The sequence below is a fragment of the Prionailurus viverrinus genome, chromosome A1 (genome assembly GCF_022837055.1).
Source record: "Prionailurus viverrinus isolate Anna chromosome A1, UM_Priviv_1.0, whole genome shotgun sequence".
In the NCBI taxonomy this organism is placed as follows: Eukaryota; Metazoa; Chordata; class Mammalia; order Carnivora; family Felidae; genus Prionailurus; species Prionailurus viverrinus.
This window is the reverse complement of record NC_062561.1, coordinates 83,919,816-83,937,173: the sequence shown is the minus strand read 5'-3', so window position 1 is coordinate 83,937,173 and position 17,358 is coordinate 83,919,816. Positions and strand designations below refer to the sequence as shown.

The 17,358-nt window shown below is 39.8% G+C and overlaps 1 protein-coding gene across 1 annotated transcript; it reads left to right on the top strand.

Annotated features, from left to right (window-relative positions):
* Positions 1-1,971: 1,971 nt before the first annotated feature.
* On the top strand, positions 1,972-2,943 carry LOC125168703 (olfactory receptor 2T27). Its single transcript, XM_047863958.1, has one exon. The coding sequence runs from the start codon at positions 1,990-1,992 to the stop codon at positions 2,941-2,943; it is 954 nt and encodes a 317-aa protein (XP_047719914.1). The 5' UTR covers positions 1,972-1,989.
* Positions 2,944-17,358: the final 14,415 nt, after the last annotated feature.

Sequence of the window (17,358 nt, the reverse complement as noted above, 5' to 3'; positions counted from 1 at the left end):
GCAGAGAGAGAGGGAGACACAGAATCGGAAGCAGGCTCCAGGCTCTGAGCCATCAGCCCAGAGCCAGACGCAGGGCTCGAACTCACAGACCATGAGAGCATGACCTGAGCTGAAGTCGGAAGCTTAACCGACTGAGCCACCCAGGCGCCCCATAAGTCTAAAATTCTTAATGTAATTTGTGCTTTCAGCACATCTCCATTCAGAACACCCATGTTTAAGGTCCTCAATAGCCTCATGCGGCTTGTGACTACTACATTGGACAGGGAAATTCTATATGTTGCTGATAGAAAGTCTCCCAACAACCTACCTGTTCATAAGTGTGATGAACTATTGTTTAACTGAAATATATATATAAAATTAAACTTCAGGTTTAAGCAGAAAAGTCCCTTTTTTGGGAGACAATGATCTCTAGTATTATTTAAAAGATTTACAGTTTTCTTATTACTTTTTCTATTTTTTTTTTAACATTTATTTATTTTTGGGACAGAGAGAGACAGAACATGAACGGGGGAGGGGCAGAGAGAGAGGGAGACACAGAATCAGAAACAGGCTCCAGGCTCTGAGCCATCAGTCCAGAGCCCGACGCGGGGCTCGAACTCCTGGACCGCGAGATCGTGACCTGGCTGAAGTCGGACGCTTAACCGACTGCGCCACCCAGGCGCCCCTTTATTACTTTTTCTATTAAAAAAGTCACCCTGTGGTTGTTGCTCTCATCTCACTAATCATGTTAAAGAGTTATAGAATATTAATCAGTAGCTTTATACTAAAAGAAGTAAAATGATCACCACTTGACCTTAAACAATTTCCCCTTGATTTTCTTCTTTCTAATAATTCTTAGATTGTTTCTCAGAACTGAGAGGTCTTGTTTTTTTTTATTCATCATACAATCATTATTTGTAAATATCCAAGACCTAATAAATATCAGCTAACATCCTAAATTTATAATGTACAGATGTGTCAAGACTAGTATAAATTAGTGTTTATAAGTATAATGCTAAGGGAAATAAGCCAGTCAGAGGATGACAAATATCATATGATTTCACTCATATGTGGAATTTAAGAAAGCAAATGATTCAAAAGGAAAAAAAAAAGGTAGAGGGAGGGTCAAATAAAGTAACAGACTCTTAATTATGGAGAAGAATCTTGATGATCACCAGAGTGGAAGTTGGTGGAGTAATGACTGAAATAAGTGATGTGGATTCAGGAGTGCACTTGTGATGATCAACAAGTGATATATAGAATTGTTGAATTATTATATTGTACACCTGAAAGTAATATAACACTGTATGTTCACTATATTGAAATTATAATAAAAAATAGTGCAAATTAGGTAAAAGGTCAACGTGGTTATCCTTTCATAAGCAAAATATGTTCTCTTGATGAATGGCTTTCAGAATGAATTTTGATTGTAAGAGCTAGAGCCTGATGTAGAGACAGAAATATAAAGTGGGGATTTTGTCCCTTCTTTACCCAACACTCCTATCTCTATTCAATCGGACAAGTTCAAGTATTTCTCTTTTATGTGTATCTTTCCTTATGTAAAATTATGTTTGAGCAAAAATAAACACAAAGTAAATGAATAAATAAATAAATACGTATTTTTAAGTAAAAGGACATAAAATTGTCTCACCATGACGTCTAACTTTAAAAGTAATAGCAAATCAAGTATATCATCCTTGAGTGAGTGATTATATGGTGCTGCATATATAAATCTTCTGAGGTTGTTCTTCCAGGAAGTTGGAATTTTTGAGCTTTATGCATAGGGTGGATCATCCTTAGGGCCCAAAGTTAAAAATACATTTCTCAAAGAAACACATCAGAATCAATCCCAGGAATTAGAAAAGGGAGAGAATTACACACTGAGATTGATTGATTTGTCTTGATTTTGTCCATGACTGCATTATAATATTTTAAACAAACTAAATATTTATCTTTTGTGCCCAACCTTACCTATCATATTCATGTCTTTTTAGTGTAACCTACAGAGCTATGGAGTGGGGCAATTATTCCATGTATGCCGACTTTCTTCTCCTGGGCTTGTTCAGTGACAATGATTTTCCCTGGCTTCTCTTTGCCCTCATCCTCTTCGTTTTTGTCATCTCCATAGCCAGCAACACCATCATGATCATTCTGATCCACATAGACTCCCGCCTCCACACCCCCATGTACTACTTGCTCAGTCAACTCTCCCTCATGGACATCTTGTACATTTCTACCATTGTGCCAAAAATGCTGGTTGACCAGATCTTGGGCCAGAGGGCCATATCCTTTGCAGGATGCACTGCCCAGCACTTCCTTTACCTGACATTGGCAGGGGCTGAGTTTTTTCTCCTAGGACTCATGTCTTATGACCGCTATGTAGCCATCTGTAACCCTTTGCGCTATCCTGTCCTCATGAGCCGAAAGGTCTGCATGTTGATTGTACTGGCAGCCTGGCTGGGAGGGTCCATAGATGGCTTCCTGCTTACCCCAGTCACCATGCAGTTCCCGTTCTGTGCCTCTCGAGAAATCAACCACTTCTTCTGTGAGGTCCCTGCCCTTCTGAAGCTCTCCTGTACTGACACATCAACTTACGAGACAGCCATGTATGTCTGCTGCATCATGATGCTCCTCATCCCTTTCTCTGTCATCTCAGCCTCTTATACAAGGATTCTCATCACTGTTTATAGAATGAGTGAAGCAGAGGGGAGACGAAAGGCAGTGGCCACTTGCTCCTCACACATGGTGGTTGTCAGCCTTTTCTATGGGGCTGCCATGTACACCTATGTGCTGCCTCACTCTTACCATACCCCTGACAAGGACAAGGCTGTGTCTGCCTTCTACACTATCCTCACTCCCTTGCTCAACCCACTCATCTATAGCCTCAGGAACAAGGATGTTACAGGGGCTCTACAGAAAGCTCTGGGCAAGTGTTTGTCATCAGGAAGTGTATCCATGTTCTAAAGAAATTGCATTTGCTTCTAGATATTTGAAAAAAATATATGTACAAAACTTTATCGTTATCTTAGGATTTACATATTCTCTGCCTGCAAACTTAACAAAGACATTCACATGCCAGCAAGCAATGGTGGGTTATTCTTAGGATTTAAAAAGTTGACTCTGGGATTTTGAGAACTTGGCCATTTTTTGAAAAGTATAGGTTTCTGAACATGGATGGTTTTGGATGTGTGGCAATAAAGTAGGAGTCACCTGTTTGCTTTCCATAAAGTATGCATGCCACTGGAAACCATGCAGTTGTCCATTTCTTGCAATGGTCAGTCATGGCAAAAGAAATGCTCATCTTCAGCTATTCCTCTGACTTCTTACCACAGTCTCTTAGAAACTTTACAAATTGACTACTTCAAAGAAATCAACTTGCCAAATATTGTCATTGTATTTCAAATGTTATTTCAATCCCTACAAGTGATTTTTTTTATTCTATCTTTAATTCAATCAAGCCAATATTGGCATCATTATTTGTTAAAAAAAAATGGTTTGACTCCATGTAACTAATTTTCTCAACTAAATCTCATCAAAATGGTCTGTAGACACAACAGTACACGTCAATTTTTGTAAGAGGCCAGAAACGATTTTTTTTTGCCTTAAAGTTTTGCTAAAAATGGGCACCAGGGTGTCTCAGTCAGTCAAATGTCCAACTCTTGGTTTCAGCTCAGATCATGATCTCATGGGTTCATGAGATTAAGCCCCGTGTCAGGCTCTGTACTGACAGTGCAGAGCCTGTTTGAGATTCTCTCTCTCCCTCTGCCCCTCTCTGCTCATGCTCTAAATAAATGAATAAATAAATAAATAAATAAATACTTAAAAAAACATAAAGGTTTTACTAAAATCATTCCAGAACAATGAATTCAATGTTTAGAAAGTTTGGTGTTGATGCATTGTTAAACATGGATGGCTCCTACGTTTTCTATCCTTCCTTATCCCAAATTCTTAATGATATCATTTAAAAGGAACAACCAGGGCACTTTAAAATGCATCTTCTTCACTGTACTTAACTTGTCTGATGGCCTAACATATTTTATTTTTAACAATTATTATGCAAAAGAACAGGATTCTTTTGAGAGTTAAAGGTTGATTTCTTCTTTTGGAAATGAATATACTTATTATCCAATTATTGATATTCACTTTTTGTATTTATAATATTTTAATATAGCTTAATATATTTAATTATTTTAATAATTGTATGTTAACCAGTATTCTTCTGAGGTAGAGAAAGTTATTTTTATCTCTTCTCTTTTTCATGCTTGACAAAACTTATTCTATTTTAAATCCTCTGTCTTTCCAACTTCCTGCTTTCATATCTTAGAGTTTACTTATCTTATATTTCATTATTCATGGATAAAATATTTTGCAACACAAAGAAAAACATGTGGTTATAGAAAATCTCATTTTAAAATTCTCCTACTGTTGGAGTGGTTTAAATGTGTATAGACAAATCAACAGGCAGTTGATATATGCTTCCAAAAATCCAATGCTTTTACATTCTGAAAAAGAAAAGGAGAAATATATCATTATAGAGCTTTCAAAGACACCTTATTGTTCTATCTTGCATTCCCACATAAAACAAATGGTGATGATATTGTTTCTTATCCCTAAATGTAGGCATCTGTCCTATTTTTTCCTCAATAACATTCAAGTTGGAACCAGAAGTTGGAGTTACCTTTTAGATTTCACCACTCTATTTTGATATCACAGGATTCTTCAACCCTGTCTTTCATTCTCTTTGAACTTTGTTTTCTAACACCTCTGCCATGGAGACAGTGACTTTGACAAGGATTAGTCAGTTTTGGACATTCTTTGGTTTGGTAATAGTGGATATGCCTTAAAGGTGGATTCTTGTATGAAAGAAAAAGATTAGGAAAATTACATTCTCATATAAAAAAATCTTGCCATTGTAACACTTGTAAAATTCTAATTATAAATAAGTTTACTATGTAAAATTGAAGAAAGTAATTTCTTGAACTCCTATTCCTAAATTATTAAATTAGGATAGTCTAACCTACTTCTTACCTCAGAAAGATAATTTTAAGAGGATATGAGATTACCGGTACAAAGCAACTTTAGCTTTGAAAGGTGCTGTATACCATGCAGTATTATTAAAACTAACTCATCACTATCAGGCACAGGAAGTGAAATCTGCTTCCCTCATTCACTTCTAGTCTTTTCTGTTGACATTGCATTTAAAGTAATTCTTTCTTGCAGAAATGACATTACAGAGGTCACCAATGCCTTCTAACTCTAACATAAGACCTCTAATAAAACAAACAGAAAATGTTTAAGGCTGTTAGTCTACCTGGCCATTACACATCCTTCTGATAGAATGTCTCTATGGTATCATGAGGGGCTGGGTGGTATAATGACCCTTAACATTGACTTTCACCTAACTTCAGAAATTAAAGAACATAAGCAAAAACTCCTCAACATGAAGATTTTTTTTGTTGGAAGGAAACTGCTCAACCACCTATATAGTGCTTGACTCCTTATTTTCTCAACCCAGTGAATCAAAAAGGGTCTCATGCTTCTAGGCATATTTGTCATGTATGTTTGCTTTTATTTTTCTGTTTAGTTTTAACATATAATTGGCACTTAAATAATATAAATTGAAAGAATGAAATAAACGTCAAATTTTCTATAACATAGTTCAATATCAGCCCATTCTCTCCTTTCTAGAGTAGTGTTAGCAAACTCGTGGCATTTTTGCCATTAGTGGGCTCTGCCTTTCCCCAATTTAAGCGTTTTTCCCCTCCCTCTTTCTTATACCTCTTCTTTTTCTCTTCCCTGATTTATATCTGTCTTCCATTCCTAACAATATTTACCTCCTAACATTTTTTCACTTTTATTTTCCTCACCGTGCTCTTGCACTTTGTCCATTTCTACTTTTTCTGCTATTTTGACTATATTCCAGCACTCACTGCTATCTGAGGTGATGCTGCACTTCCCTAGTGGTGGATGAAGTTTGAATTAGCCTAGATTAGCATCATATCCAAAGAAAAGGAAAATCCATGTTTTTTTTTTAATGGTCTTCTGAAGTGTATTGGGAATGATATGAGAGAGAAAGTAGATATGGCTACTGTTGAAGAATTTGTAACGGAAACTTATTTAACACAGATGTGTTTGTGTTGGTTATATGCACTTAGTTGTAGCCCGAAAGTTTATATAAAAGAAAACATAGGCAAATATATACCCACTTTTATAGTATGCTAAGTAGTCTTCTTTGGTTCTGATGTATAAATATAAATAATCTTTAGTCTAATATACGTGAAAACCTGCCAACATTACAGATTCTATTGTTCCAGAGTAAGGCGGATAACTGTAGAAAAAAAAAATATCCTACTTTGGGAAGAAAGCTTATTCTCAACTTGTGACTGTACATTCCCTCTGTCTTGGGTGTCACATCCTTCATGAGTGCTCTGGTCAGGTTCTTTCATCACTTTATGACTGCTACTTTGGTGTTTACGTCAACACATTTTAGTATATGTGCTGCCTAAGCTAGCACATACGTCAACACATTTTGCCTTAGAGTGTAGACTTTGATTTTAGTGATTCCTAGTGTTTGTTTATAGATATCCCAGAGTTTCTTCAATAATTTTGGGAGAAATTCTCTGAACATGATTGTCTTCACTTAGCTATTTTTAGGAATTAAACACATTATGTTCGAAGTTTTGCAAGATAGCGGCTTAGGAGGACACTGGGCTCACCACACGTCCTGCTGATCACTTAGATTCCATCTACACCTGCCTAAATAACCCAGAAAACCGCCAGAGGATTAGCAGAATGGAGTCGCCGGAGCCAAACGCAGACGAGAGGCCCACGGAAGAGGGTAGGAAGGGCAGCGAGGCAGTGCGCGCTCCACGGACTGGCGGGAGGGAGCGGGGGTGGAGGGGCGGCTCGCCGGCCAAGCAGAGCCCCTGAGTCTGGCTTGCAAAAGCGGAGGGGCCTGATGGACTGTGTTCCCACAACAAGCGATACTTAGCGTCTGGGAGGTCATAAGTTAACAGCTTTGCTCGGAAAGCGGGAAGGCTGGAGGACAAAGGGAGGGAGAGCTGCTGAGCCCCCGCACAACAGAGCTCAGTTTGGTGGGGAACAAAGGCGCTCGCCAGCGCCATCTCCCCTGCCCATCCCCCAGCCAAAATCCCAAAGAGAACCAGTTCCTGCCAGGGAACTAGCTCGCTCCACACAAACACCCAACTCTGCACTTCTGCGGAGCCAAACCTCCGGCAGCGGATCTGACTCCCTCCCGCTGCCACAGGGCCCCTCCTGAAGTGGATCACCTAAGGAGAAGCGAGCTAAGCCTGCCCCTCCTGCCCCCGTGCACCTTGCCTACCCACCCCAGCTAATACACCAGATCCCCAGCATCACAAGCCTGGCAGGGTGCAAGTAGCCCAGACGAGCCACACCACCCCACAGTGAATCCCGCCCCTAGGAGAGGGGAAGAGAAGGCACACACCAGTCTGACTGTGGCCCCAGCGGTGGGCTGGGGGCAGACATCAGGACTGACTGCGGCCCCGCCCACCAACTCCAGTTATACACCACAGCAGAGGGGAAGTGCCCTGCAGGTCCTCACCACGCCAGGGACTATCCAAAATGACCAAGCGAAAGAATTCCCCTCAGAAGAATCTCCAGGAAATAACAACAGCTAATGAGCTGCTCAAAAAGGATTTAAATAATATAACAGAAAGTGAATTTAGAATAATAGTCATAAAATTAATCGCTGGGCTTGAAAACAGTATAGAGGACAGCAGAGAATCTCTTGCTACAGAGATCAAGGGACTAAGGAACAGTCACGAGGAGCTGAAAAACGCTTTAAACGAAATGCATAACAAAATGGAAACCACCACAGCTCGGCTTGAAGAGGCAGAGGAGAGAATAGGTGAACTAGAAGATAAAGTTATGGAAAAAGAGGAAGCTGAGAAAAAGAGAGATAAAAAAATCCAGGAGTATGAGGGGAAAATTAGAGAACTAAGTGATACACTAAAAAGAAATAATATACGCATAATTGGTATCCCAGAGGAGGAAGAGAGAGGGAAAGGTGCTGAAGGGGTACTTGAAGAAATAATAGCTGAGAACTTCCCTGAACTGGGGAAGGAAAAAGGCATTGAAATCCAAGAGGCACAGAGAACTCCCTTCAGACGTAACTTGAATCGATCTTCTGCATGACATATCATAGTGAAACTGGCAAAATACAAGGATAAAGAGAAAATTCTGAAAGCAGCAAGGGATAAACGTGCCCTCACATATAAAGGGAGACCTATAAGACTCGTGACTGATCTCTCTTTTGAAACTTGGCAGGCCAGAAAGAATTGGCACGAGATTTTCAGGGTGCTAGACAGAAAAAATATGCAGCCAAGAATCCTTTATCCAGCAAGTCTGTCATTTAGAATAGAAGGAGAGATAAAGGTCTTCCCAAACAAACAAAAACTGAAGGAATTTGTCACCACTAAACCAGCCCTACAAGAGATCCTAAGGGGGACCCTGTGAGACAAAGTCCCAGAGGCATCACTACAAGCATAAAACATACAGACATCACAATGACTCTAAACCCGTATCTTTCTATAATAACAGTGAATGTAAATGGACTAAATGCACCAACCAAAAGACATAGGGTATCAGAATGGATAAAAAAACAAGACCCATCTATTTGCTGTCTACAAGAGACTCATTTTAGACCTGAGGACACTTTTAGATTGAGAGTGAGGGGATGGAGAACTATTTATCATGCGACTGGAAGCCAAAAGAAAGCTGGAGTAGCCATACTTATATCAGACAAACTAGACTTTAAATTAAAGGCTGAACAAGAGATGAATAAGGACATTATATAATAGTTACAGGGTCTATCCATCAGGAAGAGCTAACAATTATAAATGTCTATGCGCCGAATACCAGAGCCCCCAAATATATAAAACAATTACTCATAAACATAAGCAACCTTATTGATAAGAATGTGGTAATTGCAGGGGACTTTAACACCCCACTTACAGAAATGGATAGATCATCTAGACACACGGTCAATAAAGAAACAAGGGCCCTGAATGAGACATTGGATCAGATGGACTTGACAGATCTATTTAGAACTCTGCATCCCAAAGCAACAGAATATACTTTCTTCTCGAGTGCACATGGAACATTCTCCAAGATAGATCATATACTGGGTCACAAAACAGCCCTTCATAAGTTTACAAGAATTGAAATTATACCATGCTTACTTTCAGACCACAATGCTATGAAGCTTGAAATCAACCACAGAAAAAAGGCTGGAAAACCTCCAAAAGCATGGAGGTTAAAGAACACCCTACTAACGAATGAGTGGGTCAACCAGGCAATTAGAGAAGAAATTAAAAAATATATGGAAAGAAACGAAAATGAAAATACAACAATCCAAATGCTTTGGGACGCAGCAAAGGCAGTCCTGAGAGGAAAATACATTGGAATCCAGGCCTATCTCAAGAAACAAGAAAAATCCCAAATACAAACTCTAACAGCACACCTAAAGGAACTAGAAGCAGAACAGCAAAGGCAGCCTAAACCCAGCAGAAGAAGAGAAATAATAAAGACCAGAGCAGAAATAAACAATATAGAATCTAAAAAAACTGTAGAGCAGATCAACGAAACCAAGAGTTGGTTTTTTGAAAAAATAAACAAAATTGACAAACCTCTAGCCAGGCTTCTAAAAAAGAAAAGGGAGATGACCCATATAGATAAAATCATGAATGAAAATGGAATTATTACAACCAATCCTTCAGAGATACAAACAATTATCAGGGAATACTATGAAAAATTATATGCCAACAAGTTGGACAACCTGGAAGAAATGGACAAATTCCTAAACACCCACACTCTTCCAAAACTCAATCAGGAGGAAATAGAAAGCTTGAACAGACCCATAACCAGCGAAGAAATTGAATCGGTTATCAAAAATCTCCTAACAAATAAGAGTTCAGGACCAGATGGCTTCCCAGGGGAGTTCTACCAGACGTTTAAAGCAGAGATAATACCCCTATCCTTCTCAAGCTATTCCAAGAAATAGAAAGGGAAGGAAAACTTCCAGACTCATTCTATGAAGCCAGAATTACTTTGATTCCTAAACCAGACAGAGGCCCAGTAAAAAAAGAGAACTACAGGCCAATATCCCTGATGAATATGGATGCAAAAATTCTCAATAAGATACTAGCAAATCGAATTCAACGGCATATAAAAAGAATTATTCACCATGATCAAGTGGGATTCATTCCTGGGATGCAGGGCTGGTTCAACATTCGCAAATCAATCAACGTGATACATCACATTAACAAAAAAAAAGAGAAGAACCATATGATCCTGTCAATCGATGCAGAAAAGGCCTTCGACAAAATTCAGCACTCTTTCTTAATAAAAACCCTTGAGAAAGTCGGGATAGAAGGAACATACTTAAAGATCATAAAAGCCATTTATGAAAAGCCCACAGCTAACATCATCCTCAACGGGGAAAAACTGAGAGCTTTTTCCCTGAGATCAGGAACACGACAAGGATGCCCACTCTCACCGCTGCTGTTTAACATAGTGCTGGAAGTTCTAGCATCAGCAATCAGACAACAAAAGGAAATCAGTCATCAAAATTGGCAAAGATGAAGTCAAGCTTTCGCTTTTTGCAGATGACATGATATTATACATGGAAAATCCGATAGACTCCACCAAAAGTCTGCTAGAAATGATGCATGAATTCAGCAAATTTGCAGGATACAAAATCAATGTACAGAAATCAGTTGCATTCTTATACACTAACAATGAAGCAACAGAAAGACAAATAAAGAAACTGATCCCATTCACAATTGGACCAAGAAGCATAAAATACCTAGGAATAAATCTAACCAAAGATGTAAAGGATCTGTATGCTGAAAACTATAGAAAGCTTATAAAGGAAATTGAAGAAGATTTAAAGAAATGGAAAGACATTCCCTGCTCATGGATTGGAAAAATAAATATTGTCAAAATGTCAATACTACCCAAAGCTATCTACAAATTCAATGCAATCCCAATCAAAATTGCACCAGCATTCTTCTCGAAACTAGAACAAGCAATCCTAAAATTCATATGGAACCACAAAAGGCCCCAAATAGCCAAAGGAATTTTGAAGAAGAAGACCAAAGCAGGAGGCATCACAATCCCAGACTTTAGCCTCTACTGCAAAGCTGTCATCATCAAGACAGCATGGTATTGGCACAAAAACAGACACATAGACCAGTGGAATAGAATAGAAACCCCAGAACTAGACCCACAAACGTATGGCCAACTCATCTTTGACAAAGCAGGAAAGAACATCCAATGGAAAAAAGACAGCCTGTTTAACAAATGGTACTGGGAGAACTGGACAGCAACATGTAGAAGGTTGAAACTAGACCACTTTCTCACACCATTCACAAAAATAAACTCAAAATGGATAAGGACCTAAATGTGAGACAGGAAACCATCAAAACCTTAGAGGAGAAAGCAGGAAAAGACTTCTCTGACTCAGCCGTAGCAATCTCTTACTCAACACATCCCCAAAGGCAAGGGAATTAAAAGCAAAAGTGAATTACTGGGACCTTATGAAGATAAACAGCTTCTGCACAGCAAAGGAAACAACCAACAAAACTAAAAGGCAACCAACGGAATGGGAAAAGATATTCGCAAATGACATATCGGACAAAGGGCTAGTATCCAAAATCTATAAAGAGCTCACCAAACTCCACACCCGAAAAACAAATAACCCAGTGAAGAAATGGGCAGAAAACATGAAAAGACACTTCTCTAAAGAAGACATCCGGATGGCCAACAGGCACATGAAAAGATGTTCAGCGTCGCTCCTTATCAGGGAAATACAAATCAAAACCACACTCAGGTATCACCTCACGCCAGTCAGAGTGGCCAAAATGAACAAATCAGGAGACTATACATGCTGGAGAGGATATGGAGAAACGGGAACCCTCTTGCACTGTTGGTGGGAATGCAAATTGGTGCAGCCGCTCTGGAAAGCAGTGTGGAGGTTCCTCAGAAAATTAAAAATAGACCTACCCTATGACCCAGCAATAGCACTGCTAGGAATTTATCCAAGGGATACAGGAGTACTGATGCATAGGGGCACTTGTACCCCAATGTTCATAGCAGCACTCTCAACAATAGCCAAATTTTGGAAAGAGCCTAAATGTCCATCAACTGATGAATGGATAAAGAAATTGTGGTTTATATACACAATGGAATATTACGTGGCAATGAGAAAAAATGAAATATGGCCTTTTGTAGCAACGTGGATGGAACTGGAGAGTGTGATGCTAAGTGAAATAAGCCATACAGAGAAAGACAGATACCATATGGTTTCACTCTTATGTGGATCCTGAGAAACTTAACAGGAACCCATGGGGGAGGGGAAGGAAAAAAAAAATAGGTTAGAATGGGAGAGAGCCAAAGCATAAGAGACTGTTAAAAACTGAGAACAAACTGAGGGTTGATGGGGCGTGGGAGGGAGGGGAGGGTGGGTGATGGGTATTGAGGAGGGCACCTTTTGGGATGAGCACTGGGTGTTGTATGGAAACCAATTTGTCAATAAATTTCATTAAATAGATAAATAAATAAATAAATAAATAAAAATAAACAAATAAATACATTATGTTCTCTTTGTTAATAGTTATAGGATTACTAGAGATGAAGTAAACATAATAAGACAAGAATTAAAACAGAAAATAAGGAAATATTGAAATACTGTATCATGGAACATTGGAACTTGAAGCAGTCTTGGTTATGACTGTGCCAAAATAGGGAAAAAATTAAAAAATAAAATAAAATAATAAAATAAAATAAAACTTATGAGAATGGAATTCCATGCCAAACAGGAAATATCAGAACTTTAGCTGCAGCCCTGATATCCTCATCCCAAGTCCAGGAATTTTTAGCATTTCTTCTGAGCCCTTTTTTTTAATCATCCCTCAAAGGGTAAACGGTTGAATTATATAAATTCTGAGTCATTTTTAAGATCCAATATTTTACCAGCTGTGATATTTTCCTAATCCAGTTATCTGAGTGTCTTCATGCTTGATTTTTTCTTGTCTGAATCCCCATTTAGAAAACATTGATATGTGTGTCTTTCTGGGACAAAGGCAGAGTTAAAATCTTTGGAAATTTAGAAAGAACATTCTAAAAACATATAGATGTAGATATTATAATAATAAATAACAGAGTCTTAATCAAATATAATTCACTATAAATGCCAAGTAGCACTTTGTAATGGTGTGGGTGGACAGAATTATTTGAACTCAAACCAAACACTGGGAATGTAAACATCCAGACTTTGAGAATTGCTGTTTTGAATATAGGGACATGCTTATTTACACCTGTATGCAAGGCATATTCCTGGAAAGGCCTGAAAGAGTGGAAGAATAGGAGGAGGAGAGTTAAAAAAAAACAAAGATGAAGGAAGAACATGAAAAGCAAGACTGTGAAGCACAATGTATCTATCATATGTAAATAATTTGAACTCTTGTACTTTTAAAAGATACCTAAATTCAACACTAAATGAAAAGTTGTGATGTTCACAGGCTGTGCTACTTTCCTTAGCATGTTAGATAATAATAATAGAAGTTTGAATTAATTGTTATATCAGAACATCTCAATCATTTTCATGACATGGATATCAAAATAAATTGTAGTCATATGGCAAACTGGGGTAAACTGAGGTGGCTGTTGACAAAAGATCAACTCCCTGCTGGCTGTAGTCAGTTCAGGAAGTGTAGACCAATCCAGGACTGAGAAGGTCAATATCTGGTTGTAACCCATTTGTGGCCCTTCACATCATAGTGAAGGGTAGATTCTATTAAAATCCACTGCACATCTAATTGAGGATACTTTATATTTATTAGAGACATAGAAAATATTCTTCAATAATAGTTTTTAAATAGTATTCTAAGTGGCTGAAAGTGTGTACGTGTTTTCATCTGTAATTTAGAGGCTATGAAATTTAAGGTCTAAAATCTAATAAATTTGTAAGGATTAGAAATCATGTGAGTAATGTGCCCATCACCAGATGTAGTCCTGAAATGCATTCTAACATGATATTTATTATTATTGTTATTATTATTACTATTATTATTTTGGTAGCAGTAGTTAAGTTGCTCCCCTCCCCAGACAAGACCACTTTTTTTAAATTTATCTCTTTAGAGAAATACAATTAATTTCATTTTCAGTAGTAACTTTTAGAAAATGTATGACTTCTGTTTTATTTTATCTCCTATTTATTTGTCTTTGCTTCCCCTTTCCCCCTCCCTCTTTGCTTCTTTTAATACTTTCTTCTCTTCTATTTTCTCTTTATCATGTGTCCTTTATTTCATACTGAATTTGAATTCCAACTAATCATTAAACAATTATGAAAAACACTTAAACTCTGTGTCAAATGCATATATTTATTTATTTGTTTCTTTCTTTATTTAATTATTTTTTTTTCAGGAGAGAGAGAGAGCATGCAAGCAGGGATGTGGCAGGAGGAGAGAGAGAGAGAGAGAGAGAGAGAGAGAGAGAGAGAGAAAGAATCTTAAGCAGGCTCCATGCTCAGTGCAGAGCCAGACACAGAGCCCCGGATCACTACCATGAGGTACCTGAGCCAAAATCAAGAGTTGGATGCTTAACCAACTGAATCACCCAGGTGACCCTGTATAATTTTAATATAATTTATTCAAACAGGAGGGAAGAAGATGGCGGCTTAGGAGGACGCTGGGCTCACCGCGCATCCTGCTGATCACTTAGATTCCACCTACACCTGCCTAAATAACCCAGAAAACCGCCAGAGGATTAGCAGAACGGAGTCTCCAGAGCCAAGCGCAGACGAGAGGCCCACGGAAGAGGGTTGGAAGGGTGGCAAGGCGGTGCACGCTCCACAGACTGGCTGGAGGGAGCCGGGGCAGAGGGGGGGCACGCTGGCCAAGCAGAGCCCCCGAGTCTGGCTTGCAAAAGCGGAGGGGCCGGAGGGACAGAGTATGTTCTGCCAGCAAGCGCAACTTAGCGTCTGGGAGGTCATAAGTTAACAGCTCTGCTGGGAAAGCGGGAAGGCTGGAGGACAAAGGGAGGGAGAGCTGCTGAGCCCCCGGACGACAGAGCTCAGTTTGGTGGGGAACAAAGGCAATCTCCCTCGCCCATCCCCCAGCAAAAATCCAAAAGGGAACCAGTTCCTGCCAGGGAACTTGCTTGCCCCTCGCAAACACCCAACTCTGTGCTTCTGTGGAGCCAAACCTCCGGCAGCGGATCTGACTCCCGCTGCCACAGGGCCCCTCCTGGAGTGGATCTGAAAGGGTGCCTACGCCAGCCGACTCCATCTTGTTCTGTGTCCTTCACCTAGACCACACCTCCTCCCCTTGAGTAACCTCCCACTCACCCGTTCAAACTTCCTGATCAAAACACACCCAGGGACCGGATTAACAGGACTCTGACCCTTCCCCAGCCAATCAGCTGAGGCCACGATGCTTCCCCAGCCAATCGGCTGCCCCCAGACCCCTATAAAACCTTTGTGCTTTTGAAACTCGCTCTCTCTCCCCAGTACCTCACCACTGCTTTGGTGCAGGTAGGGGACTGAGCTCGAGCTAGCTCGAATAAAGGCTCTTTTGCTTTTGCATTGGACTCGGCTCCCTGGTGGTCTTTGGGGATCACGAATTCTGGGCATAACAGATCATCTAAGGAGAAGAGAGCTAAGTCTGCCCCTCCTGACCCCGTGCACCTTGCCTACCCACCCCAGCTAATACGCCAGATCCCCAGCACCACAAGCCTGGCAGTGTGCAAGTAGCCCAGATGGGCCATGCCACCCCAGGGTGAATCCCGCCCCTAGGAGAGGGGAAGAGAAGGCACACACCAGTCTGGCTGTGGCCCCAGCGGTGGGCTGGGGGCAGACATCAAGACTGACTGCGGCTCCGCCCACGAACTCCAATTATACACCACAGCAAAGGGGAAGTGCCCTGCAGGTCCTCACCACGCCAGGGACTATCCAAAATGACCAAACGGAAGAATTCCCCTCAAAAAATCTCCAGGAAATAACAACAGCTAATGAATTGATCAAAAAGGATTTAAATAATATAACACAAAGTGAATTTAGAATAATAGTCAAAAAATTAATCACTGGGCTTGAAAACAGTATAGAGGACAGCAGAGAATCTCTTGCTACAGAGATCAAGGGACTAAGGAACAGTCACGAGGAGCTGAAAAGCACTTGAAACGAAATGCAAAACAAAATGGAAACGATGACAGCTAGGATTGAAGAGGCGGAGGAGAGAATAGGTGAACTAGAAGATAAAGTTATGGAAAAAGAGGAAGCTGAGAGAAAGAGAGATAAAAAAATCCAGGAGTATGAGGGGAAAATTAGAGAACTAAGTGATACACTAAAAAATAATATACGCATAATTGGTATTCCAGAGGAGAAAGAGAGAGGGAAAGGTGCTGAAGGGGTACTTGAAGAAATTATAGCTTAGAACTTCCCTGAACTGTGGAAGGAAAAAGACATTGAAATCCAAGAGGCACAGAGAACTCCCTTCAGACGTAACTTGAATCGATCTTCTGCATGACATATCATAGTGAAACTGGCAAAATACAAGGATAAAGAGAAAATTCTGAAAGCAGCAAGGGATAAACGTGCCCTCACATATAAAGGGAGACCTATAAGACTCATGACTGATCTCTCTTTTGAAACTTGGCAAGCCAGAAAGAATTGGCACGAGATCTTCAGTGTGATAAACAGAAAAATATGCAGCCGAGAATCCTTTATCCAGCAAGTCTGTCATTTAGAATAGAAGGAGAGATAAAGGTCTTCCCAAACAAACAAAAACTGAAGGAATTTGTCACCACTAAACCAGCCCTACAAGAGATCCTAAGGGGGACCCTGTGAGACAAAGTCCCAGAGACATCACTACAAGCATAAAACATACAGACATCACAATGACTCTAAACCTGTCTCTTTCTATAATAACACTGAATGTAAATGGATTAAATGCGCCAACCAAAAGACATAGGGTATCAGAATGGATAAAAAAACAAGACCCATCTGTTTACTGTCTACAAGAGACTCATTTTAGACCTGAGGACACCTTTAGATTGAGAGTGAGGGGATGGAGAACTATTTATCATGCGACTGGAAGCCAAAAGAAAGCTGGAGTAGCCATACTCATATCAGACAAACTAGACTTTAAATTAAAGGCTGAACAAGAGATGAAGAAGGACATTATATAATAGTTACAGGGTCTATCCATCAGGAAGAGCTAACAATTATAAATGTCTATGCGCCGAATACCAGAGCCCCCAAATATATAAAACAATTACTCATAAACATAAGCAACCTTATTGATAAGAATGTGGTAATTGCAGGGGACTTTAACACCCCAC